The sequence below is a fragment of the Zalophus californianus genome, chromosome 10 (genome assembly GCF_009762305.2).
Source record: "Zalophus californianus isolate mZalCal1 chromosome 10, mZalCal1.pri.v2, whole genome shotgun sequence".
Taxonomy (NCBI): Eukaryota; Metazoa; Chordata; class Mammalia; order Carnivora; family Otariidae; genus Zalophus; species Zalophus californianus.
The window spans coordinates 81,265,314-81,291,143 of record NC_045604.1 but is presented as its reverse complement, the minus strand read 5'-3'; the positions used below and the strand labels follow the sequence as shown (position 1 = coordinate 81,291,143).

Here is a 25,830-nt window from a genome sequence, read left to right as displayed (position 1 = left end):
CGCGCGGGCGCGCGCTGTTTCCGGAAGTCGCCGCCGCGGTCTCCGCCGCTGTTACCTCCGCTGCTACTGCGGTCCCCGTGGAACTTTGCGAGTAGAACGGCTGAGGCGGGCCCGGGTGGGGCCGGGGTTCCGGCCACTCTGCAGAATGGAGATAATCAGGAGCAGTGCGTGTCCTCCGTGCACCTCCCCGAGCCCCACGGCCCCCCTCACCCGGCCTGCTAGGCCCAGACCAGGGCCGGTTTGCTTGCCGGGGCCTGGGACTGAGGCAGCCCCCCAGGGGTTTGCTTCCTCTTAAGTCTTTGAGCTTTGGGGGGCCCTGTCCCTCTCTGTCCCGTGCACCCCTAGGGGCCTTGTCCTCCCGCCCGGGCATCCCCCAGGGCCGTGTGCCTCTGTGGCCCGAGCGCCCCCCGGGACTTGTCCTCCTAAGGCCCATGCACCCACTCGGGACTCGACCCCTTCCAACCGTGCACCCGTCGGGGACTTAATGCCTTCCGTCTTGTTTATCCCTCTGGGACTTGTCCTCCTCCTCCTCCTGCCCGAGGTCTCAGGATCTCCCCAGCCCTTCTTTCCTCTCCCGTTAGGAGCTCTTGGGCAGGAAGCCAGGCCACCGTCTCTGAGCCTCTTCTCGGTTTCTCCGCAGATTTTAAGAGTAATCTTCACAAAGTGTACCAGGCCATAGAGGAGGCCGACTTCTTCGCCATCGATGGGGAGTTTTCAGGTATCCCTCGCTTGCAAGCTAGGGGCTAGCAATGCATAGCTAAGGCTCCTCCTGACCCTCTGACTCCCTGCCTGCTGGCCGCTCCTCCCTGTTTGTGGCCTTGGGCGTTGTAGAGTCTCTACGTTTCCTCTTACACGTTTCAAAGGCCTGAAGAGGTGCCGTGGGTTTGTGATTGTTCGAGCTCTGAGGGTTACAGATCGAGATCATGGTTTTGGTGCGGCTTAAACTGTGACATGCACGTGGTAGGGTAAAGGTCAGGTTTTTTGTGTGTTTATGGTGAAATATGCATAACATAAAATTTACTATTTTAACCGTCTTTTTTTTTAGAATTTATTTATTTATTTGACAGAGAGACACAGCGAGAGAGGGAACACAAGCAGGGGGAGTGGGAGAGGGAGAAGCAGGCTTCCCGTGGAGCAGGGACCGCCATGGGGGGCTCGATCCCAGGACTCTGGGATCATGATCTGAGTGGAAAGCAGACGCTTGATGACTGAACCGCCCACGCACCCCTATTTTAACCCTCTTGAAGTGGTTTTTATAGTTCAGTGGCATTAAGCACATTCACATCATCTTGCATCCATCTCCAGAACTTTTTCATTTTCCCTGAACTGAAACTCTTTCAGTTGGACAGTAACTCCATTTTTCCCTCCCCACTGCCTCTGGCAGCTATTATTTCTTTTTTTTTTTTTTTTAAGATTTTTGTTTATTTTTATTTTATTTGAGAGGGAGAGAATGAGAGATAGCACGAGAGGGAAGAGGGTCAGAGGGAGAAGCAGACTCCCCGCTGAGCAGGGAGCCCGACGCGGGACTCGATCCTGGGACTCCAGGATCATGACCCTGAGCCGAAGGCAGTCACTTAACAAACTGAGCCACCCAGGCGCCCCTGGCAGCTATTATTTCTGTCTCTAAGAATTTGACTATTCTAGGCACTTCCCTATAAGTGGATTCATAGAATATTTTTCCTTTGTGATTGACTTTAAGGTCAGGTTCTTGCAGGTAAATGAAGGCATTTCTTTATGCATTAGTGGAAGTGTTCATTGCATAGCTCAGCATGGGTGTGTATGTGTGTGTCACACTTTGTCAACACTTACGATTGCAAAGTTTATTTTCCCTTGGATAGAAAACTAATTTCTCAGTTGTTGAAGACAGTATGTACAATTGGTGTAGATACCCATTTTTGCTACCTGATTTTATGTGTTTAAAAAACTTAAGCCTTTTTGAAGGAATCCATGCTCGGGTAAATATGATACTTATCTTTAAGCATGAGGTTTCTAGTTGGAGTCAGTTCCCTGGGAAGCTCAGTTTTCACCAGAAATAATTTTTCTCTTTGACTTTCAAAATTCCTTTGTTGTATAAATATTACTCCAAACTGTTGATCAAGACTGGTACTCTAACAATAATACACTTCAGGATTCTTGGATGTCTAATTATGCATTAATCCTTTTGAAAGCAACAAATCTTATTAATCACAGAGATTGCTTTCTTAAATCATTATTGTGTTTCGAAACCTATTTTAGACACTAGCACTATCATCAAATTAAAGCATTCGCATCTCTAAATTCATTATTACAGTGTTTAGCTTGGTGGCCAGTGAAATTAATTCTCATTTTGAAAAAGTGAAGTCAGGAGCATTTCCAATTAATTTTAATTCATAAAAATATGAAATTCCATGCCATTGAATAGTTGACTGATGTTTTTACATGACTGTTACAAAAAAGTTTATTTCTTAAAATTAGGAATCAGTGATGGACCTTCAGTCACGGCATTGACAAATGGTTTTGACACTCCAGAAGAAAGGTATCAGAAGCTTAAAAAGGTAAGTGGATGTGCTCGAACATCTCCCCCCCCCCCACATTGGTCTTCCTTACGTTGAATTATAAAGAAATGTTTTCATTAAACTTGCACGTTAACTTCTCTACCCCCGCTGTGAAATGATATTTTAGTAATGTTAATAACAGCAAAAATAATTGTTTGCTGGAAAACATTTTGGGGAAGGTTTAGTATTTTCAGTGTTAATGTGATTTGTAGGGAATACGATGTGGTTATTTTAATCATTTGGAAATAGGCCCAATATGATGCTCTGGTTGGTGGATAGGTGCTTAACTGGGAAAAGTATTAAGAAACATTAATTAATGTAAATTAATAACGCTTATGATACATAATGTGTAATCTGTTGTAATCGGAAGTATTCTACTAAAAGTCAAATTGAGTAGTTAGAAAGCCCATCTGGTTGAGAGTACTCTTGCTCACGTTGAATATACAACACTGATTTGACAGGTGTTTTGTTTCCCTTTTCCAGCATTCCATGGACTTTTTGCTGTTTCAGTTTGGCCTTTGCACTTTTAAGTATGACCACACAGATTCAAAGTAGGTTGTTTTAATAAGCAGTGGATTTCTTTTTTCCTGGTGTAATGTAACCCACTAAGTCTCCTTTTGTCATCTTTCCCGCAGGTATGTAACAAAGTCATTTAACTTCTATGTATTCCCGAAACCCTTCAATAGATCCTCACCAGATGTCAAGTTTGTTTGTCAGGTTGGTAGCATAATTGATTTTCTTCTGTTACGAAGTGCTGATGAGGCAGTGTGGAAATGTGGAATCAGAATTCTTTTTAAAATTTGGTGCTACCACTGACTGGGTTTTTAGCAAACCATTTCACCTCTCCGACTTTCAGTTTTAGGGTGGCAAACTAATGACACTGCTTTTTTCCTCTTTCCTTTAGAATCAGGGTAAGAGCAAGAGACAGGTTGATGGAAACCAGAACATGAGGTTTATTATTAGCACAGCTGACTTTGGGAACATGGCTTTGTAATGTGTTTCTGTTGGGGATTTTTAATATCTTACCCCTGACTTGAACCTACAGATCAGGTCCTTCAGGCTTCTTCCCACCCCATTCTCTTTGTACTCATCTCCGAGGGTAGAACTTTATTTTCTAGAGGAACAGAGTATGTGTGTATCCTGTTTCAAAAAAGAGAACCCAGAAGGGGCTAAAGTCATGTGTTCATTTCTGTTTCCCTCGTTCCCTAGTGAAGAAAGAGAGTCCACAGTTTCCTCCTGAGGAGGACAGGGCATACTTTATTAGCCAAGGTAAGGATTCAGGGAGGTTGCCCTTTAGAACATCGCCTTTAGAGTTGTGGCTTATCTGGTAGACCTCAGTAAATATCAGTTTCCTCTTTCTGTTCTCTTAATAACCTATTATAAAGGATAAGGAGGTTGTGAATAAGTCGTGTAGTGTATGGATATGTGACTAGAGACGAGGGATGATCTTTTTTCCCTTAGAATCTTGTGTCCTTGCTTCTCTCTCAGCAAAGTTAGTTCATTTGAGTCTTGCCATTCTTCCCTTCTGCATGTAAGGAGTAATGAGGTTAAGAAAGCCTGGAGGGTAGGCTTCTGAGTGACTGAGCCATGACAGATTCTTTCTGTAATAAGGCAAGTGAAATTACGAGTTAATCATATGCCTGGGGCTGAAGAGGAAAGGTGAAGGTAGTTTTGGTTTTGTAACCTGGTTTCTTAAATTAGCCAGTAGGTCTTTATTCTGCATTCAGTTAATATCTATTTACGAATTACCTTAATAGGGGATACTAATTAAACAGTATTTGTAGATTCTCACTGAGAAAAAAAATAGGCTCCATTTGGCAGTTTGGGTGGATAAAGTTTTCCAGCAATACCAGGAGAAGACAGAAATGTAAGTGGGTTCCATGACGTTAGCTGGGCGTCAGTCGGGCAAAAGCAGACATTGGCAATGAGACATCTTAGGGATGATGCTTTGTTCTAAATACCAACACAAGTACAGATACTCTAGAGATGCAATGGAAGTGGATCAGAAGAACTCTGGCTGTCGTACAAAGCTATTCTGTGGCCACACCTGGAATATTCAGTGCAATTCCGGTTGCCAGCCCCTCCTTAAGAAACAAACAAAAAAAGATATGATAGATTTGAACAGGCCAGAGACTCATGTCTAAAGTGGACAATGGGGGGTACCTGGCTGGCTTAGTTGGTTAAGCATCTGACTCTTGGTTGTGGCTCAGGTCATGATCTCAGGGTCATGAGATTGAGCCCCAAGTCAGGCTCCACACTCAGCAGGGAGCCTGCTTCTCCCTCTGCTCCCCACCCCCTCTCCCCTGCTCGCATACATGTGTGCTCATGTGCTCTCTCGCTCTCAAATAGGTAAAAAAATAAAATCTTAAAAAAACAATGGTAAAGTGGACAGTGGGATAAACATTACAGTTTTTTTAGTCTGGAAAAGCAAAGTCAGAGAAAAAGTTTAGACTTACTATGTAAACTTGTGAATTGTATGGATAAGGTGAACGATAATATCTTTGAATTTTGTTTTGTTTTGTTTTGTTCTCCATCCAAGGTGGTTTCTGTTTTGTTTAAAATTCTAGGACTGGGGGGCGCCTGGGTGGCTCAGTTGGTTAAGCAGCTGCCTTCGGCTCAGGTCATGATCCTGGAGTTCCGGGATCGAGTCCCACATCGGGCTCCCCGCTCGGCGGGGAGTCTGCTTCTCCCTCTGACCCTCTTCCCTCTCGTGCTCTCTATCTCCCATTCTCTGTCTCTCAAATAAATAAATAAAATCTTTAAAAAAAATAAAATAAAATTCTAGGACTGGGGCACCTGGGTGGCTCAGTCGTTAAGCATGTGCCTTCGGCTCAAGTCATGATTCCGGGGTTCTAGGATCGAGCCCCTCGTTGGGCTCCCTGCTCAGCAGGAAGCCTGCTTCTCCCTCTCCCACTCCCCCTGCTTGTGTTTCCTCTCTTGCTGCCTCTCTCTGTCAAATAAATAAAAATAAAATCTTTAAAAAAATAAAATAAAATTCTAGGACTGTTGGGACACCTGGGTGGCTCAGTCGGTTAAGCGCCTGCCTTTGGCTCAGGTCATGATCCCAGGGTCCTGGGATCAAGTCCCACATCAGGCTTCAGTCCCACATTGGGCTCATTGCTCAGCAGGGAGCCTGCTTCTCCCTCTGTGTGCTGCTCGCCCTGTTTGTGTGCACATACTCTCTCTCTCTGACAAATAAAATCTTAAAAAATAAAAATTCTAGGACTGCAGCAGAGTTGCATCTTACAAGGAAGTTAGCTTCTAAAGTCAGAGAGTGGGGCGAAAATTGTGTCTAGGCAAAAATCACTCTTGGACAGCTCTTCTCACCCTTAAAACAGGTAGGGCTGGGGAGTAGAGCAACGTGTAATAGGCTCTTTGTAAAGTAAGTGTCTGTACACACAGTGAGATGCTCACACACTAGGCAGGATATGGAAGAACAGGCGGACTCAGAATCACACACTCCCAGGGGGTGTTCCCATCCAGTGGGATGGGAGGCATTTACATTACTTAAAAAAATTTTTTTTGAGTGCAGTGGATAAATAATATTACATTAGTTTCAGGTGTACGACATGGTGATTCAACATTTCTGTTTGTCGTGCTGCGTTCACAAGTGTAGCTACCACCTGTCACCACCTGTACGAGATGATGAAATTTATGTTCCCAATGCTGTACCTTTTGTTCCCATGACTTACTCATTCCATGACCAGCAGCCTGTACCTTCCGCTCCCCTTCACCTGTTTTGCCCATACCCTTCCCTCTTTCCCCTCTGGCAACCATCAGTTTGTTCTCTGTATTTTAGGCATTTACATTGTTTTCATCTCTTTTTCTTCTCTTTTATCCTAGCTGAGCATCAAATGTTGAATTCGTTGAAGATAATACATAAATGATGGTGAAATATCAAAACATTGCTGCTATTTGTAGAGTAATTGAGTTTTTAAAAAATATCCTCTTCCATCTCCTTCCCTGTTTCATTCCTCTTTCCTAACTTTTTTTTAAGGATTTTGTTTCTTTATTTAAGAGAGAGAGAGAGAGAGTGAGTGAGAGAGAGAGAGAGCACAAGTGGGGAGGAGGGGCAGAGGGAGAGGGAGAAGCAAGTTCCCCGCTGAGCAGGGAGCCCGATGCGGGACTCGATCCTAGGACCCCAGGATCATGACCTGAGCCGAAGGCAGACACTTAACGACTGAGCCACCCAGGCGCCCCGCCCCTCCTTTTTCCTAACTTTTATATACTTGTGTACATACACAGTTTTCCTCTACTTATGATGGTGGCGTGTCCCAATAAACCTATTGTAAGTTGAAAACATTGTAAAACTGCTTTTAATACCCCCAACCCGCTTTACATCGTAGAGTAGCCTACCCTACCTTGAACGTGCTCAGGACACTGACAGTAGCCTGTTCTTGGGCAAAATTATCTAACACAAAGCCTGTTTTATTATACAGTGTTAAAAGTCTCATGTCATTTATTGAATACCATATTGAAAATAAAACGTAGGATTGTTGTATGGGTGGGGCGCCTGGCTGGCTCAGTCTGGAGCATGCAACTTTTGATCTCAGAGTTGTGAGTTTGAGCCCCATGCTGGGTTAAAAATGACATCTTTAAAAAGAAAAAAAGGAATGGTTGTAGGGGTACAGAATGGTTGTAAGCACTTGTGTTTGCATGGTTGAGTGGGAGCTGCCTCTGCCCAGCATCATGAGAGAATATTGTACTGTATAGATCACTAGCACAGGAAAGATCCAAATTCAAAATTTGCGGTATCGTTTCTGCTGAATGCGTATTGCTTTTGCATCACCGTGAAGTGGAAAAATCCTAAATTGAACCATTATTAAGTCGGGGGCCATCTGTATCCATAGGTCTACACAGGTATATCTAACTTTACCTTTTTAAAAAAATATATACGGAATCCTGATATTCATTTTTTTTTTAAAGATTTTATTTATTTGAGAGAGAAAGAATGAGAGAGAGAGAGCATGAGAGGGGGGAGGGTCAGAGGGAGAAGCAGACTTCCTGCCGAGCAGGAAGCCGGATGCGGGACTCGATCCCGGGACTCAGGATCATCACCTGAGCCGAAGGCAGTCGCTTAACCAACTGAGCCACCCAGGCGCCCCTGATATTCATATTTAATGTAACTTGTATTTTCCACTCAATACAGTTTCTTCATATTTCACAGTGTGGATGTATGTAATTTATTTAATTAGAATTTAGAAGTTTTCCAAAGGTTTTTTTTTTTTTTTTTTTTTTTTGAGAGAGAGAGCAGGGGGAGAGGGCAGGGGGAGACGGGAGAGGGAGAGGGAGAGAGAATTCTAAGCAGGCTTTGCACCTAGCGCAGAGCCTGACACCGGGCTCAGTCTCACGACCCTGAGATCATGACCTGAGCCAAAACCAAGAGTCAGATGCTTAACCGACTGAGCCACCCAGGTGCCCCAAAGGTTCCCTATTTTAAACAATGTTACAGTCAACATTCGTGTGTAGTATATCTTGGTGTATGTATGGGAATTTTTTTTTTTAAAGTAAGCTCTATGTCCATTGAGGGACTCAAACTCAAGACCCTGAGATCGGGGCGCCTGGGTGGCTCAGTCGTTAAGCATCCGCCTTCGGCTCAGGTCATGATCCCAGGGTCCTGGGATCGAGCCCCGCATCGGGCTCCCTGCTCGGCGGGAAGCCTGCCTCCCCCTCTCCCACTCCCCCTGCTTGTGTTCCTTCTCTCGCTGTGTCTCTCTCTGTCACATAAATAAATAAAATCTTAAAAAACAAAACAAAACTGTGAGATCAAGAGTTCTACTGACTGAGCCAGCCAGGTGCCACATATATGTAGGAATATTTTTATAGAATTTTTAAAAAAGATTTTATTTATTTGAGAGAGTGAGAGAGAGAGAGAGGGCATGGGGTGGGGTGGGGAGGGGCAGAGGGAGAAGGAGAAGCAGGGCAGGGAGCCAATGCGTGGTTCTATCCCAGTTCCCTGGGATCATGACCTGAGCTGAAGGCAGACACTTAACCCACTGAGCCACCCAGGCACCCTATAGGATTTTTTTATAGATTTCCTCAAAGGGGAATTGCTGACTCATTGGGCATACGCATTTGAAATTTTGATAGCTGCCTGAAATTGTTCTTCCAAATAGCTGTGCTCATTTTTTGAATCCTAAAATTGGTACATTTAGGACAAATCAAAGACTAATGGATACTAAACCCAAATAGATTTTGTAGGTTCAAGGATTTTCTTTAATTAGGGTAAGAAATACATGACAAAATTCAGCATTTTAAGTAGTTTTTTTTTAAAGGATTTTATTTGAGAGAGAGAGAGAACAAGGAGGGGGAGGAACAGAGGGAGAGGGAGAAGCAGATTTCCCGCTGAGCAGGGAGCCCCGATGTAGGGCTTGATCCTAGGACCCTGGGATCATGACCTGAGCCAAAGGCAGACGCCTAACCGACTGAGCCACCCAGGCGCCCTTAAAATGGTCTTTTTTACATCCTGCTATATTTTAAAAAGAATTTGTGTTGGCTAATAAAGATAAGTATGGTATTTATCTTTTAACACAACACCCTAAAAAATGAGTAAAGGAAAAAATGGGAAGAAAAGAAAAACGAAGATGTGCTTAGTATGGTATGATTAGAACACAGAATTTGTGCCAAAGAAAGTCTCCACTGTCTGTGCGTCTCCTAGCAGCTAAGATGGGGGAAACACACACAGCTCTGTGGTGCACAGAATCAGAACATGCGCCTTTCATTACCATAAAGAAATCACGAATGTAGAAAACCTTGTCTTTGGCTACCTGTCTCACGTGAATACCATCACGAGTGTCACGGGACTGGTACAACGTCCCTCATCTGGGCAGATGGTATCCTGTCAAAGTACAGTTCAGGAAAGGTAGTTCTTTGAGGAACCAGATCAAAATGACTCAGGTGTGTCACCCTCTCGTGTTCTGACTTAAAACAAGAAATTAGAGCAGCTACGGTCATATTTTATGCTCTTTAGTCACATCGAGTCAAGAACTTTGTGATTTGCCATTCATGTGTACCATATATGGTAGTATTTTCTTTTTTTTTTTTAAGATTTTATTTATTTATTAGAATGAGAGAGAGAGAGAGAGCACATGAGAGGGGGGAGGGTCAGAGGGAGAAGCAGGCTCCTTGCTGAGCAGGGAGCCCGATGCGGGACTCGATCCTGGGACCCCAGGATCATGACCTGAGCGGAAAGCAGTTGCTTAACCAACTGAGCCACCCAGGTGCCCTATGGTAGTATTTTCTTAATGTTTTCATTTAAATGTCTATATTTCGGCTCACTCTAGGTTTCAGATGTATTTGTGTAATCAGTCTTGTTACTGGGAACTTTTCTCTGTTTTTGATCTTGAACGTAAAGGCTAGCCAGTGAAGATTTTGGGTTTTTAGAATCAACCTTGGGGTGGATGTTGATGTGTTATGACTTGCACATGTGAGCTACTTTAAACTTGAATTGGTGGTGAGAGACTGGCAATACATTTTATTTCTTTTTATTGTTTCCTACTCAGTACAGTGATCAGGAGTTTTCTGTTTTTTGGGAGAATATGTGTTTAACCCATTACAATTTTCTTAAATATTATGAAACGAAGGATATTTGTTTTATAAGCTCTAAAGGAGAAGAGCCCAGATAGTTTAAATGAATGGATTATTTGGCAGCCTTGGAGTAGAAATGCTAATTTTCTGACTTTTGGCATGCTACTTCCTTGGCTGTCTGCCTTTGTTTATGTGTGTGAGTTACCTCTCTGTTTCTGTTCACGTATCTGCCACCAACATCACCAAAATGTATGTTCTGTTCCCTTTTGTTTCAGAGCTCAAGCATTGACTTTCTAGCAAGCCAAGGATTTGATTTTAATAAAGTTTTCCGCAATGGTAAGATTATATGTGGCTTATCCTTAGAGCTTGTAAATTTGGATTTGGTTGAGAATGATCTTTTTGTGCCTGCCATCTGAGACAGAATCTCAGAGTCCTGGCTTACCATGTGCAGCCTTAGAATTTTTTTTTTTATATTTTATTTATTTATTTGACACAGAGAGACACAGCGAGAGAGGGAACACAAGCAGGGGGAGTGGGAGAGGGAGAAGCAGGCTTCCCTTAGAGCAGGGAGCCCGATGCGGGGCTCGATCCCAGGACCCTGGGATCATGACCTGAGCCGAAGGCAGACGCCCAATGACTGAGCCACCCAGGCGCCCCCAGCCTTAGAATTTTTTAAAAAACTCTTTTATTGTGCCTTTTAAAAAGTGTAGCCTGGTCTACCATGAACTGAATGGGAAGAGTAGACGCTACTTCATTTTGCTCTAACGAGGCCTCACCAACTCCTGATCTTATTGAATGGAGTTTATTCTCCCACTGGTATGACTTCGTGGCCCTAACAGGCCACCTGTGGGGAGCACTGCCCTGTTTCTTCCAGTGAAACAGGCAGCAGAGTACTTTTTAACAAGTAGCTGTATGCTAGTAATTCTCTAATGAAAAGCCCCCTTTTTCAAGCAGTGCTTGTGTTATAATTGGAGATAGTTTCTCCTGGGAGAAAAAAAGTCTGCGTAGACAGCACAGCATGGTCATGGCAGCTAACTGGGTGGTGTGACAGTTGTGCGGACACCCTGAGGGAAGGGACTGTGTCTCATTCATTTCAAATCCCCGGTGTATAGCATGAGTCCTCTGCTGTGTCAGGGAAGTGACCCTAACATTTGTGAGTGAATATTGGGCATTCACGTCCCCACCAGAGTGCTTTTCCTTCCTGTATTTCCTGAAAAGTGTTTCAGACCCTTTTCTCCTGATAGTCTTCTCGGAAGTGTCTTTGACTTCCTGGCCTGGAGTGGAACTGGGGGACTCCTCTTCTGCTCCCCTGCCCCTGCGGCCCTCTGGAACACAGGTGGTTTTACCTCTCTCATTTGGTTTGTCCAGGCAGGCATCCCGTTGGTCTCCTTGTTCCCCCACGCTACTTGCAAGCCGCTTGGGTTCCCTCTGCCCAGGAGCCCCTGTTGGCAGGGATGTGCCACCACTTCATATCTCTCCTCTTTCTGCCCATTTCATGAGCGTGGCATTCGGGACAGCCTTGGCTTTGGCTTACTGTCTTCTCTCTGACTCCTACCTCCCTCCTCATTATGGGTGACATCAGCATCCACAGGGATGACCAGCAAGTGCTGCATCTTGTCTGTTTCTTGACCGGGCGCACAGCAGTCTTTCCTCGTACGTCCCCTTAGCCATCTCTATCCTCTACGCATCATGGGTCTTATCACCCCTAACTGTGCCCACCTCCAGCATTTCTCACGCTGACAGCACTGCCTCTTGTCCTTCTCTGCTTCGTCTCATTACCCGTGATGTTAACTTGCTTATTCCATTGTGGAAAAAGCCACACATTGTTTACCATCTTAATCATTTTTAAGTACTGCGTTCAGTGATACTAAGGATGTTCGTGTCATGCAGCTGTTGGTGTTAACAATGTCGATCACCTTTTTCACCAGTTAATTTTAGCATTGACTGATGATTCTTGCCTGGAACGATTAGTATTGCTTACAGTCGTGATTTTCCAATTCTGTCGTTGTGGAAAGTTCATTAGTGTCCCATGACCTTTAATGCCACCCATATCGTGCTGATCCCTAAATAGATATCTCAGTACCTTTCTCCTGAATGTTAGGCTTTTATCTACCACCCTTAATTTATGTATAATGTATAATTTATGTATACCCTTATATATCCAGGAGATAACTTTTGATTTTCACTCCTTGGGCCGAAACTGTTCTTTACCCAGTGTTTCCCACCTCCATACGTGGACCTGCCATCTACCCAACTGCTTACACCTAATAGCCAGGTGTCGTTTTTGGTCTTGCTCTTCCCTTTATCCCTCCCTGCCAGTATATCAGCAGGTTCTCTCACTCCTGTCACTCTAGTCTTTCTCTTCATCTCTGTAGTCTAAGCTGGGTCACAAACTATGACCCACTGCCTACTTTGTCAAAATAAGGTCTTATTTTAAATAAAGGCATGCCTGTTCTTTTACCCAGTGCATATGGCTGTGTTCATGTTGCAAGAGCACAGTTGATTGGTTGTAACAGAGCTCCCCCGGTGGCCCACAAGCCTGAAACATTTACTGTGTGTGCCCCCTCTAAGAGAAAGTTTACTGACCTCTGATGGAAGCAGTTACTTCTTGCCTGGACAGTTGCTTTTAGCTGACTTCCCTACTTCAACCCTCACAGGAGTCGAAGTGATCTCTTAGACACAAGAAGCAGATACTGTAATTATCTTGCCTAAAACCTTCTTCTTTTTTTTTTTTTAAGATTTTTAAAATTTATTTATTTGACAGAGAGAGAGATAGCGAGAGCAGGAACACAAGCAGGGGAGCGGGAGAGGGAGAAGCAGGCTTCCCGCAGAGCAGGGAGCCCAGTGCAGGGCTCGATCCCAGGACCCTGGGACCATGACCTGAGCTGAAGGCGGATGCTTAACGACTGAGCCACCCAGGCACCCCTTGCCTAAAACCTTCTAATGGCATTCCATTGCTCTTAGAATAAAATAAATTTTTTTTGAAAGATTTTATTTATTTTTGTGAGGGAGGGAGGGAGGCGGAGAGAGAGAGAGTACAAGCAGGGGGAGGGACAGAGGGAGAAGCAGACTCCCCGCTGAGCAGGGAGCTTGATGCGGGGCTTGATCTCAGGACCCTGGGATCCTGACGTGAGCCGAAGGGAGACGCTTAATGGACTGAGCCACCCAGGCACCCAGAATAAAATAAATTCTTATCCTGGCCTCTCCATGCCGGCCTTGTGCCATTCTCCTGCTCACTGTGTTCTGGTCACACCAGCTTCCTTGCTGTTTTGGGCGCAGTCTGCACCATCCCATCCTCTGCACATTTATACTTGTTCCCGTGCCTGAAATACTCCTCGCCTGGCTTTTTGCCGGCCTAGTTCATTCTTTGGGTCTTCCCTCGAAGTGACCTTGTCTGATCATCTGGTTGGAAGTCGTTCCCTTCACCACAGAGTAGGATGCGTCTCCTTTGTTCACGGTTAGACACCTTGTGCCCGATACAGTGCCTGGCCCAGTGGAAGTGCCAAATAAGCATTTGTTGAAAGAAGAGTGAATGATGGGAGTGAATGAACAGACAGATGTATTTCAAAATCATTTGCTTTTTCTGTTGACTTTCTGGGGGATGGTTACATATGTTAAGTCTTTCCTGAGTGTTTTAGATTCACTGGTTTGTTCAAGAATTTTTATGTTAAAATTTTTGTGCTAAGTTACTTCTGCTAATGCATTCTTTTTAAAACTACATTTAGGAATCCCATATTTAAATCAGGAAGAGGAAAGACAGTTAAGAGAACAGTATGATGAAAAACGTCTGCAGTCCAATGGCGCAGGAACTCTGTCTTATGTATCACCAAATACTTCCAAATGTCCTGTGACAATTCCTGAAGACCAGAAGAAGTTTATTGACCAAGTGGTGTAAGTTCCAAAACTGAAACCAAATGTGCATTATGTAATGTATGTTGGGGCCGAACTGACATCTGTATTTTTTTTTTTTAACATTTTTTTTATTTATTTGAGAGAGAAAGTATGAATGGTGGGGAGGGGCAGAGGGAGGGGAGAAGCAGACTCTCCGCTGAGCAGGGAGCCTGACATGGGATTTGATCCCAGGACCCTGAGATCATGATCCGAGCCAAAGGCAGACGCCCAACCAACTGAACCACCCAGGCGCCCCCTGACATCTGTATTTTAAGCTTGAGCTGCACACACACAGCGCACGCAGGTGTGATAGGGTGAATGGCAGGATTTCATTGTGTCATACCTGAATTTGTGTAATCACAGCACATTGTAAAATAGAATTCTGTGTACTGTACTTAGACTTCCCATGTGTCCTGGGCAAGAGACTCAGCCAGTGTGCATACCTCTTGCGTGGATCAAGGGCCCCATAAACACTGTCCGGTTTCCCTGAAGGCAGAGGAACGAAACAGGCCCGCGCGGATATTTGCAACACATCCACATTTTTGTTTTGTTTTATTTTGTTTTTTGAATGAAGTTTCTGACTAGCACACAGGCCATTGGAGGAGTGTCTGGTTTTCCTGAGTTTTTGGTAAAGTGCTTTACTAGAAAAGTAAAAATTAATTAGTGACTTAATTTTATTCGAGTATAGTTGACACACAATGTTACATGAGTTTCGGGTGTGCAACATAGTGATTTGACAGGTTTATACATTATGCTGTGTTCACAAGTGTAGCTCCCATCTGTCCCATTACTTCACTATTACAGTGCCATTGATGGTATTCCTAATGCTTTGCTTTTTATTCCTGTGACTTACTTCATTTTTTTTGGTTTTATTGTTTATTTTTAGTTTAAATTCAATTAACATACAGCGTATTATTGGTTTCAGTGGTAGAGTTCAGTGATTCATCAGTCTTATATAATACCCAGTGCTCATTACATCACATGCCCTCCTTCATATCCATCACCCAGTTACCCCATCACACCCGCCCCGTGACTTACTTATTTCATAACTGGAGGCCTGTATCTCCCTCTCCCCTTTGCCCATTTTGCCCAACCCCCTACTCCCCCTCCCCTAGAAAAGTAAAAATTTAAATTGCTTGTATTGATAAATCCTTGAGAAGTTTCCTAACTCATGAATAACAAGAACAAAAAATATGTCCAAATAAAGTATGTTTTAGAAAGATTTATTTAGGGCACCTGGGTGGCTCAGATGGTTAAGTGTCTGCCTTCGGCTCAGGTCATGATCCCAGGGTTCTGGGATCGAGTCCCACGTTGGGCTCCCTGCTCAGCAGGGAGCATGCTTCTCCCTCTTTCTCTCTCTCTGTCTCTTATGAATAACTAAATAAAATCTTTAAAAAAAGTAAAAAGTTTTATTTATTTAGCTTTAGAGGCAGAAAGAGGGTGAGATTGGGAGAGAGAGAGATCATGAGCAGGAGGGGCAGAGGGAGAGGGAGAGAGAATCTCAAGCAGACTCCAAGCAGAGCAGGGAGCCCCAGACAGGGCTTGATCTCACAACCCTGAGATCATGACCTGCACGAGACCAAGAGTTGGATGCTTAACCAACTGCGCCCCCCCAGGCGCCCCCCCAATAAAGTATTTTTATGTGTAACCACGTGTAACTTAAGTGTAGCTAAAAACTTATAACCTGATTGGGTACAGTTACATTGTCCTATGTTCTTATAGTCAGTTTGCTTCTGAGTATGATTATTCTGTTGGTTGATGACTTCCTTAAAGATATTGATGATGTTTTCATTCTAATTCCTCAGAGAGAAAATAGAAGATTTATTACAAAGTGAAGAAAACAAGAACTTGGATTTAGAGCCATGTACTGGGTTAGTTGCCCTGAATATTCTCATATGCTCCATTTTGGTCTTTGAAACACACATTCATAGTCTTGTTATTATTTGTATGATGTAAGCACTAACTTGAGCATTAACACAGTGGGGACAATGGTATATGGAGACAGAAAATGAACGGTTTGTCCTATCCTGGAGGGGAGAAAACCCTTGTGCATCTTTGGTTGTAAGTTATGCTCCAGGGTGGCATAATTACTTTAGTCTCGGAGAGTGCTTAATACATGAAGGTTTAAAGGGAAGAATTCACCATCAGGCTGCCTCTATCCTTTTAATTTCTCTCTGCAGTAAAAAACATCAAGAGGCAGAGACTCAAACACCTTACTTCCCTTTTACTTTGTGACTAGCTTCACAAAAGTGTTTTAATGCATGTGTCTACTTCAGAGTCATTGGACAGCCACAGGAAGTGATACTGTGGTTGGACAAGAACTTTTACCTCTTGGATAAATGCGGTATAATAATATTAAAGATTCTGATGAGGACAAGTGATGAGGGATCCTGCCACCTCAGATGTCCCGCCTGTATTTTGTTTGCATATTACCTGTCACTTCTCATAGAGTTGCTTTTAAAAATTAAATGTATTTCTCCAACCAGTGCTTGCTCGGTTAGAATTTTCTTTTAATGAGCCCAAATCAGTACCTTCTTTTTTGTTTTTATAGGTTCCAAAGAAAACTAATTTATCAGACTTTGAGCTGGAAGTAAGTGTTTATATTATATGTGAGAACTCTGTGAGGGACCCAGGATTTAAAACTAAATATAATCTTTTAGCTTTTTTCACTTTAGAGATTCTACAGCTTTTGGTGATTTGACCATACCACGTTCTAGGGCAGTGCTTTATCGTGCTACTTCCCCTACTTGTTAAGTTCCTTAAATACCCACTAATTTTCTTTGTTATTTCTTAGCAGGTGCTTTTAAGCCTTTAAAATTTTCTTTTAATTGTCATTTTGGCCTTAAGTCCATTAAGTTCTGGATGTATAGTGTTCTGTTCTTAGAAGGTACATGATACAGATGGGGTTTTAAGATCTAGAAAATACCTAGATGAATGCTCTTTCTAAAGCAGGGGTTGGACCATGGGTGGGTTTCAGGGGGTCTCTGAATCCCCTGAAATCACATTCATAATTTTGTGCATGTATTTTTCTGGAGGTGTTTCCATTGGGTTCTCTGTATTGTCACCCCCCCTTTTTTTTTTTGAGAGAGAGAGAGTGTATGAGTGTGCATGTGAGGGGGTGGTACAGAGGGGCAGAGGGTGAGGGAGAGAATCTCAAGCAGACTCCATGCTGAGCATGGACCCTGACGCAGGGCTTGATCTCATGACCTTGAGATCATGACCTGAGCCGAAATCAAGAGTCAGACACTTAACTGACTGAGCCACCCAGGCACCCTATCTCTGGATTTTCAAGGGGCTCTCTAGCCCAAAAATTGAACATCAGTGTTGAGCAGTTGGTTGTTTGTATTTGATGTTGGGGCTCTTGTTCTCCCATTAGAATCTACCTGTGACATGTACTAGGAATTTACTTTGAACAAAACAGGAAAAGGGCCATTGTCTTCCAACTAGGCTCCTTTCCTGTCATGTTACCCTTGCAGTGTACTCCATGTGGGTTCCAGATTCTTCTCCTTGGCTGTTGCAAGCTACCTTGACAAATTACAGCAGAGTTACTTTTCTCAAACCTCTTCTATGTATGCCCATACCATTTAAAATGACCTTCACAATTTCACTTAGGAAGTAAATGTTACTATATTTGGAAACAAGATTTGACTGTGTGGTAATGAGCTGACTGTATTAGGTGATCCATGACATCTCAGTAAATGCCTGTGTCGTAAAAAATTAATTTGAAATCAGATACACTCCTGCCTTTTAAAAGCAGATACAGGGAAACCTTTGGCAGCTGAAATATTATGGACTAGACTTATTATAAAGTATTCATTGTAATAGTTATTTTATATTTAATAAAACTTACTGAATTCTCGCTATAGACTTGCTTTGAAAATACCTAGGGTTTTAACTCTCATTGTCTCATCTAGTGATGTCCTGTTGTCTCTCTTTTCTTTAGGTATCCCAAAGGCATTCACGTTGACACTTTAGAAACTGAAAAGGTAACCCCAAGAACTGTCCAGGGCCAAACCCATGCAATGATACATTGAACGTGCTGAGAGTCAGGATTGACTCGTGGTTCTGCTTCTTGTGAGCTGGGTGACCTTGGGCAAGTCACTTCACCTCTGGAAGCCTCGTCTTCCTCATTTGTACTCTGGGGATGAGCCTGATGGTGATGGTCTGTGCCTGTTTCACAGCTGTTTTGTGGTGATCAAGTGGGTCAGCGGACATGAACATGCTTTGTAAACTTGAAAATGTGCAAATGTTAGTATGCATGCTGATTATGGCAGAAAGCTGTAGTGCTCTGCATGAAAAAAATAGCTTCCTGTTAGGCAGGCACGTGAAATTAAATGACAGAATCTGGGGCATAAGTATCGCTATCATGTATTCCTGAGGTGTGCTCTTGGACCCGTGGTGGGTAATGGGAGGCTGATGGTGGGCTCTGTTAACAAAATTTCAGAATTTTAGAATTTCGTTGTTGCTCTGAAGTCGGATGTCTGATGAAATGAGAGATGGAGTAAATTAAAAAAATCTTGCTAGAAGGTAAATCTCAAACTTGGACATAGGATGTGATGTGCTTAACTGATACAAAATGGAATATGTGAGAAAGAAGGGACTGGTTTTCTGACACATGACCAGGAAAGCCAGGATTTTTTTCTTGTGTCAGTTAAATAGGATACGGAAATTTTATTTTAAAGTCAATTGTTTAGAAATTCACGTTCACATGCAGCGTAACTTCTTAGTGTTCATCGTGGGAAGTGTCTTATTTTCATAGTCTGTTGATACTTTGAAGTGACCTCTGTTGGGGTGAATTAATAAACCACGAGCAAATGTTGCACATGCGCAGAGGCAGAATTTTGGTTTGTAACATACCAACTCAGTTTTCGCAGCGTTTCAAAATACTCTCAGCAGGTTAGCCCATGAAAGGCTGCGTTGGTAAAACATATAACTTCGAATGGTAGCAGAATCTGAGTTGTTTGAGGTCAGGTTGCTTCTGGAAAGTTGTACATCTGCTTTATGTCTTTCAGAAAGAGCGCTACATCGTCATCAGCAAAGTAAATGAAGAAGAGCGTAAGAGGAAGGAGCAGCAGAAACTCGCTAAGGAACAGGTGACTGAGTCATGTTCATGTCTTTTGGGTGAGAAATGGCAGCTCGGTACTGATTTAGGCCTTCCTGCATGTTTGTAGATCCTGTGTCACATTCAGCGTAATGAATAGTGCCCTACCGTAGCAGCATTGAATTGGCAGAAACACCTAGAACAGAACAAGGGAAATTTAAGGCTAAGAATTTAGACATAGCCACCAAAGTGAGTCTGACATGTGAATCATCTATGTGAATCAGCCTCTAAGAAAATGTATTCTTGGTCATCATTCAGATTGTGTGTCCCTGAACCGCATGCCCATTAGCTAATTCTGCTGTGTTTAGCCTCGGGCACAGTTGCTGGTTTTCCTGAAACAAACTGTGGAACCTGTGATTCGACAGATTAGGATGACATGGTGGTATTTGCATGGTTAGAGCATCACCCTGGTTGCTGTCTGGAGAGTGGATTCCAGTGAGGAGGACCGGAGGCAGGGAGACCAGTTAGGCTGGGGAGTAACCTCGCTGTGAGATGTCGGTGAGCTGGAATAGGATAGTGACTAGCAATTTAGGTGGACCCTGGAGATGTTTAGAAGGTAGACTCAATGGAATTTGGGATTGGGTGTGGGTGGTGAAAGTGGAAGGGAGAAAAGAAAGATAGTCAAGCCAGGAATTTGAGCAACTGGGTAGACTGGTGTCAGCTGGGGTGGGCCAGAGTGATACTGGTAGGGGGACAGGTGGAGGAGGCCAAGAGCTCACACATACATAAGGCAGGGCCACATCTGACTGGTCTAATCATTAAGGATGCAAAAAGCCACTGCTGGATTGAGACAGTTTCTTGCTTCAATAGAGAAGGAAGATCAGCCAGAGGTACCAGCTGCATGTGGTCCCACCCACCAAAAAGACAGCACTGAAGCCAAAGGGGCCCGGGGACTGCTGTGTGAGTTGGGGCTACCCCATTACCAAGGAGCCAATTCTAGACCGCAGCTGAGCGCTTTTCTGTGCTCTAGCTCTATGCTGCAAAGGAGGGTGGGCAGAAAGCCCCCTGCCTCATCAGAACCTGGGAGGCAGGGAGAATCCCTCATGACAGCCTCCCAGGAGAAAGAGGGAGGCAGGCGGGAGAGGACCTCAAAGCAGCTCCTCACAGGCCTCTGCCTCCCACCTGCTTTTCTCGGGGTGTTCCACCGACACAGAGATGGGTTGTGACTCAGGCCTTTGCCCGTGTGGTCTGTGTGGATACGTGCAAGGTCACCAGGGCACCATGGCACAGCTGTCCCCCCAAAGTTGAGAAGGATGTTATCTTCTGTTTTTGACCCGATGACATTTTAGATGTCTTGGGGCGTCCACGGGTGGGTTTCCTGTGGCAGGTTTGTCCTGGAGTGCCGGAGAGAGGGTGCGGTGAGGGCTAGGTGTGGCTGTCGTTGGCGGGACTGGGCTGGAGCCTCCACTGTGTGCTGAAGAATGAGGATAAGATGGCCTGGGGTAGGTTCCTGAAGGATCTGGCATCTAAATGATAAGCAGAAGCAGAAAAATGTACCCAGAGAGTCTTGTGACCAGCTGCCAAGGGAAGAGAATGTTTGAAGAGGGGAATGTCAACAGAGGAGAAGTTAACGGATAAAGACGGAGATGTGGCCCCTGGGTTTAGCCTTGGGAGTCCTTTTTTTTTTTTTTTTAAATAAGAATTATTATTTTTAAGTGTTGCAGTAAAAGTTTAGTAACAGTTTTGAGAGCTAGCATTCCAACCCAGAGGACAGAGGAGAACAAGATAGAAATCTGAGACCCAAGGGAACTGGGATATTTAGCAGGGACCCCAGCACAGCACTCATCATTCCAGGAATTCAGCTGTTCATCCACCTGACAAGAAAGACCTCTGGTCACAAGGAACAGTGAACACTTTGGTATAGGAATTAAGGTTGAATTAGTTATTCACCATTTGTAGCATATTCACCATATGTTTCAGCATTATGGTAGGTGCAGAGGGCATCAGAACAAACGATTGATTTATTTATTTGAGAGAGAGCGCAAGACAGAGAGTGAGCATCGAGCGGGGGGGAGAAGCAGAGGGAGAAGCAGACTCCTCACTGAACAGGGAGCCTGACGTGGGGATGGATCCCAGGAGCCCGGGATCACGACCTGAGCCAAAGGCAGACGCTTAACCGACTAAGCCACCCAGGCATCCCAGAACGAATGATTCATGACTTTCCTATCTAAGAGTTAATAGTCTATCTGGGAGAAAGTGCTAAAAATGTCATTAAAACATAGGGATATGAAGTTTTTAAAAAATATTCTTAAAAATTAAAAAATTTTAATTGTGGCAAAATACACATAACAGAAAATTTACTCTATTTCCAAGTGTACAGTTCTGTAGGATTAAGTGCTTTCACCTTGTTGTGTAGCCACACCAGCCATCCTTGTAACTGTTCTCATCTCATTAGACACTAACTCCCTGTCTGCACCCCTAGCCCCTGGCAACTCCCCTTCTACTTTCTGTCTCTGTGGGTCTGACTACTCTAGGTACCTCATGTAAGTGGAATTGTGCAGCATTTGTCTTTTTGTGACTGGATTATTTCACTCAGCATAATGCCCTCCAGGTTCACCCGTGTTGTAGTAGGTGTCAGAATTCCCTTCCTTTTAAAGCTGAATAGTAATCCATTGTCTGTAGAGACTACATGTTCTTCATCCATCTGTCCTGGACACTGGGTTGCTTCTGCCTTTTGGTTCTTGTGAATAATGCTGCTATGATCATGGGTGTGCAAATATCTCTTGGAGTCCTTGCTTTCAGTTCTTTTGGGTATATACCCAGAAGTGAAATTGCTGGATCGTGTGGTGATTCTATATTTAATTTTTTGGGGAACTGCCATACTGTTTTCCTTAGCGACTGTACCACTTTACATTCCCACCAACAGGGCACAAGTGTTCCAGTTTCTCCATATCCCCGTCATCACTCGTTAGCCTTGGGAGCAGTTTAAAGAGATGAGCAGTTTCAGTGAGGGTGAGGCCAGAGAGCACAGGGCTGCAAGGAGCTAGTGAGTGGAGAGAAGTCTCGAGTAATGTAGCTATGATGAGACAGGAAGGGGCAGCAGGTTCATCCAGCTTAGCACTGAGGACGGGGTATCAAGATTGGAGAGAAATTGAGCCTGTTCAGACATCACTGGGAGGAAAGGAGAGAAGAAACTGGGTGGGGCTGAGTCTCAGAGTGCTATGCTCTAAATGTACAAAAATGCATTTGACAAGGAGAAAAGCCAGGAATTATGAGGATGCTTGATTTGATCAATCAGCTGCTAGATGGGCTTCCTCAGAATTTAATGCAGTATTGAATTTGGCCAGCAGGTGGCAGCTTTGAAAAGTTTGTGTTTTTAAGGCCACTTGCTGGACTTGGATATTTCAACAAATGATGTGAAGTGATAGGTAAACCCTAGGTGCCGTTATTTTAGTAACTAATGAATAATTTGGGACTTGCTCATTCCACGTTCTAAAACAGAAGAAAGGTGTGTACATAAGTTAGGTCAGATGCAGTTTTTTGGGATCATGGAGACAGAACAGGGAAACTAAAGCTATCTAACTCAATATAACACTAAAGTGTTTTGGGGGGCTACATTTTAACCCATTCAGATAAGGAATATGTGTACATCAGTAGTTTTCTTGGTTTGTTTCTCTAAATCAGGAAGAACTGAATGATGCTGTGGGATTTTCTAGAGTCATTCATGCCATTGCCAATTCGGTAAGTGAACCAGGCTTTTTCTTTTTAACTAGATTCCTGAACATAACATTTAAGGTGAAATGTATAGTCATCATTGACAACTACCCATTTGGTCACGTGTAGAATGTTTACCTGGTATGGAGGGAGACTTTGGTTATAATGCGCTCAGTGACATTATAATTGTCGATTGGATCCACACCATTTTCCAGAAGGTTTTCTTGTGGGGGCGCCTGGCTGGCTCAGCCAGTAGAGCATGTGACTCTTGATCTTAGGGTTGTGAGTTCGAGCCCCACGCTGGGTATAAAGATTACCTAAAAAAAAAAAAAAAGGGTTTCTTGTACAATGCATAGGAAGATTATACTGTGATTTCCTTATATGGCTACATGAAACTTACCTTTATTATTCTCAAAACCATCAAGAAGTAGAAAAAGCAAGTAGGGAGTATGGGGAGAAATAATCGGGTATCTGACTGAGGGTGTTCTATTCCATAGTTAGAAGAATCTAGAGGACAAAAATAATTGTGTTGAGTTCTTCTGCATAACTGTAACTGAATTGTGTGTGATAGCCTCGATGATATTTGATAAGTTTTAAATGGTGTTGACCTTTTGTGTAAATATGCTAGAGCATTCCGTGATTGGTATGGCGGACATTTTTGCTTGTTTTCTAAGTCCCGTTGGAAAAGAGGCCTCCACGTCTTGGCATAGATAAATTGGGCCAGGCTGCTGGTGGTTTTGTGGATTACACATCCGAGTCAGACAGCTTGCTGGGACGCTCAATAGCCTGGAGGCTAACACTTTCTGTTCCTAGAGTAGCTGGCCATGAGAGAAGGAATTATCTCCCCTGGAGAAGGAATCATCTTGTCTTGTCGCTTAGGTGCTGAGCTTTGCACCTAGGACACTTTAAGGCCGTAGAGATCCCCTCTGTGTTCCTCCCAAGTGCAGGCTTGTGAGAACAGGAGCACTTGAGAGGGGGCATGCCACTCTCCTTCAGTGGGGATGAACAGCAAGTTACAGAGCCCCATCGAAGAAGTCAGTGAGGTAACCAGAACGGGATAGAAAGTCGCATGAGTCTGGAGAAAAACAAAGGCGAGAGAATCTGTTCATGAATGGCTAAGACATAGGTGTCCAGAGAAGCAAGGGGGAATTTCTGGTCACATTTGCTTATATCATCCACACTTAGCCAGCAGACTTCAGAGAAGTGGTTGAATTCACTGAGGCCAGCCCTGAAATACAGACCTGTGGGGCATCACTGGGCTTTGAGCTCTCTTGTGGCCGTCCTGATAGCTGGGTCTGTTTGCCTGGTTCATACTCGGATGCCGCAGCTGCTGTGTCCCTCTTCCTGTTGTCTGTCTCCTACAGAACAATTTACAGCATGCTGCTGACCGTTGGTAGTTAATGAGACAGAGCATACTATGAAGACAAGTCCCCTTTATCAGTGACCCAGACATTTTAAAATTTACTTATTTTTTTTTTAAAGATTTTATTTATTTATTTGAGAGAGAGAGAATGAGAGACAGCGAGCACGAGAGGGAAGGGGGTCAGAGGGAGAAGCAGACTCCCCGCCGAGCAGGGAGCCCGACGCGGGACTCGATCCCGGGACTCCAGGATCATGACCTGAGCCGAAGGCAGTTGCTTAACCAACTGAGCCACCCAGGCGCCCCCAGACATTTAAAATTTAGAAGTCACATACCTTAAAAACAGAGTCAAGCTCTAAAAAGCCAATGAATACTCAGTACTCTTAAATATTTATATCACACCACATTCTTTCCCTGCCACTCTTAGTGGTAAATCTGTGTTTTCTGTATGTTAAAAAAAACTTCATTTTCTACTAATTTTACACTCACAGCAATCGCAGATATAGTGCAGAGTTTCCACTGATCCCTCACCTCGCTACCCTTCTGCTGATGCCTCGTATAACCATGTGGTTATCTGAACCAGGAGGTGAATGCTGGTATGATGTTATGAACCAAACTGTAGGCCTTACCTGAACAGCATCACTTTCCCCACTGAGTTCATGGTTCTTTCCAGGACCCCACGTTGCATTTACTTGTTTCTTTTCCTCAGTCTTCAGCAGTCTGGGCCGTCTTTCGTTGTCTATTATAATCTCAGTGTTTTTGTTTTTTGTTTTTAAAGATTTTATTATTTGAGAGAGAGAGAGCACGAGCAGGGGAGGAGCAGAGGGAGAGGGAGAAGCAGACTCTGTGCCAAAGTACAGAGCCTGATGCGGGGCTGGATCCCACAACCCTGAGATCATGACCTGAGCCGAAATCAAGAGTCACATGCTAAACCGACTGAGCCCCGCAGCGCCCCGGCCCCCACCCAGTTTTGAGCACCTTCTCATTCTTTGGCATCACAAGATGTTCAGACTCACGTTGTATTTTCCCTGCCTCAGTTCTAGAATCCATGAGTTCTCCAAGGAACCCTGGTTCCTTTTATTGCATAATGGTTTTTAGAAACCCAGATCTGGCACTGGGTACCACTGTGGTGTTACCGAGCCAAAAGGACAGCTTGTGTGTTGGATTTGAAAGATTTTGTATAGAACTGTTTATTTCTAAGAATTACGTTTAGCCCTATGAGTCAAGAAGTCTCACTGTGATGATTTACTGGGACACAGTCAGAAGCTCCACTGTGATGACCAGATGCTTTCTGTTAAAAATGCTGTCACCTGGCTGGCTAAATCTAAGTCGATGCTGCATTTTGGTAGTTTATTTTTTATCACAATGGAGTGATGTACTGAACACATATTATACTTCAGTTGGTAGAAAAGCAATAAGTTGCATTGGAAATGGTATTTAAGAACATGGCCCCTGAATTGTGACATAGATGTGAAGGGAATGAGAATTCATTCTGTTTGACAGAATTAGAAATTAATTATTTTTACCTTTCAGCGTTGTCACAAATATGTCTTTTAAAAATCAATGAGTTGTTTTAAGGAATACACTCCTAGAATAGATACTTGGAGCCTGTTCACAAATTATTGACAGACAGTTCAAGGTACTTAGCCTTTTCAGTTACTTTTTTGAGCCCTTCAATAAAAATTTTACTACTTCTGATTCTTGAGGGTGGCAAGATGAATAAAAAGCAGAGAAGATCAATGAAATCAAAGTCATTGGAGCTT

General features: G+C 43.7%; 1 protein-coding gene and 1 long non-coding RNA gene across 4 annotated transcripts in view; one reads left to right on the top strand and one right to left on the bottom strand.

Moving 5' to 3' along the window:
- PARN (poly(A)-specific ribonuclease) overlaps positions 1-25,830 on the top strand; it is a 159,064-nt gene continuing 133,234 nt past the window's right edge. For all 3 annotated transcript variants that reach the window (XM_027613111.2, XM_027613110.2, XM_027613112.1), the window contains exons 1-12: positions 1-164; positions 641-718; positions 2,455-2,534; positions 3,018-3,085; positions 3,170-3,251; positions 10,337-10,397; positions 13,787-13,952; positions 15,758-15,823; positions 16,504-16,542; positions 17,896-17,938; positions 18,965-19,045; positions 22,678-22,734. In XM_027613111.2, the coding sequence (XP_027468912.1) occupies positions 146-164; positions 641-718; positions 2,455-2,534; positions 3,018-3,085; positions 3,170-3,251; positions 10,337-10,397; positions 13,787-13,952; positions 15,758-15,823; positions 16,504-16,542; positions 17,896-17,938; positions 18,965-19,045; positions 22,678-22,734 (840 nt within the window). In that variant the 5' untranslated portion in view covers positions 1-145. The remainder of the gene's footprint in view (positions 165-640; positions 719-2,454; positions 2,535-3,017; positions 3,086-3,169; positions 3,252-10,336; positions 10,398-13,786; positions 13,953-15,757; positions 15,824-16,503; positions 16,543-17,895; positions 17,939-18,964; positions 19,046-22,677; positions 22,735-25,830) is intronic.
- Positions 19,102-25,089, bottom strand: LOC113933219. The gene is made up of 5 exons (XR_003523299.1): positions 24,697-25,089; positions 23,949-24,065; positions 22,846-23,024; positions 20,176-20,519; positions 19,102-19,189 (listed from the first exon to the last, which is right to left on the bottom strand). It is a non-coding gene; the product is annotated as an uncharacterized LOC113933219 (long non-coding RNA).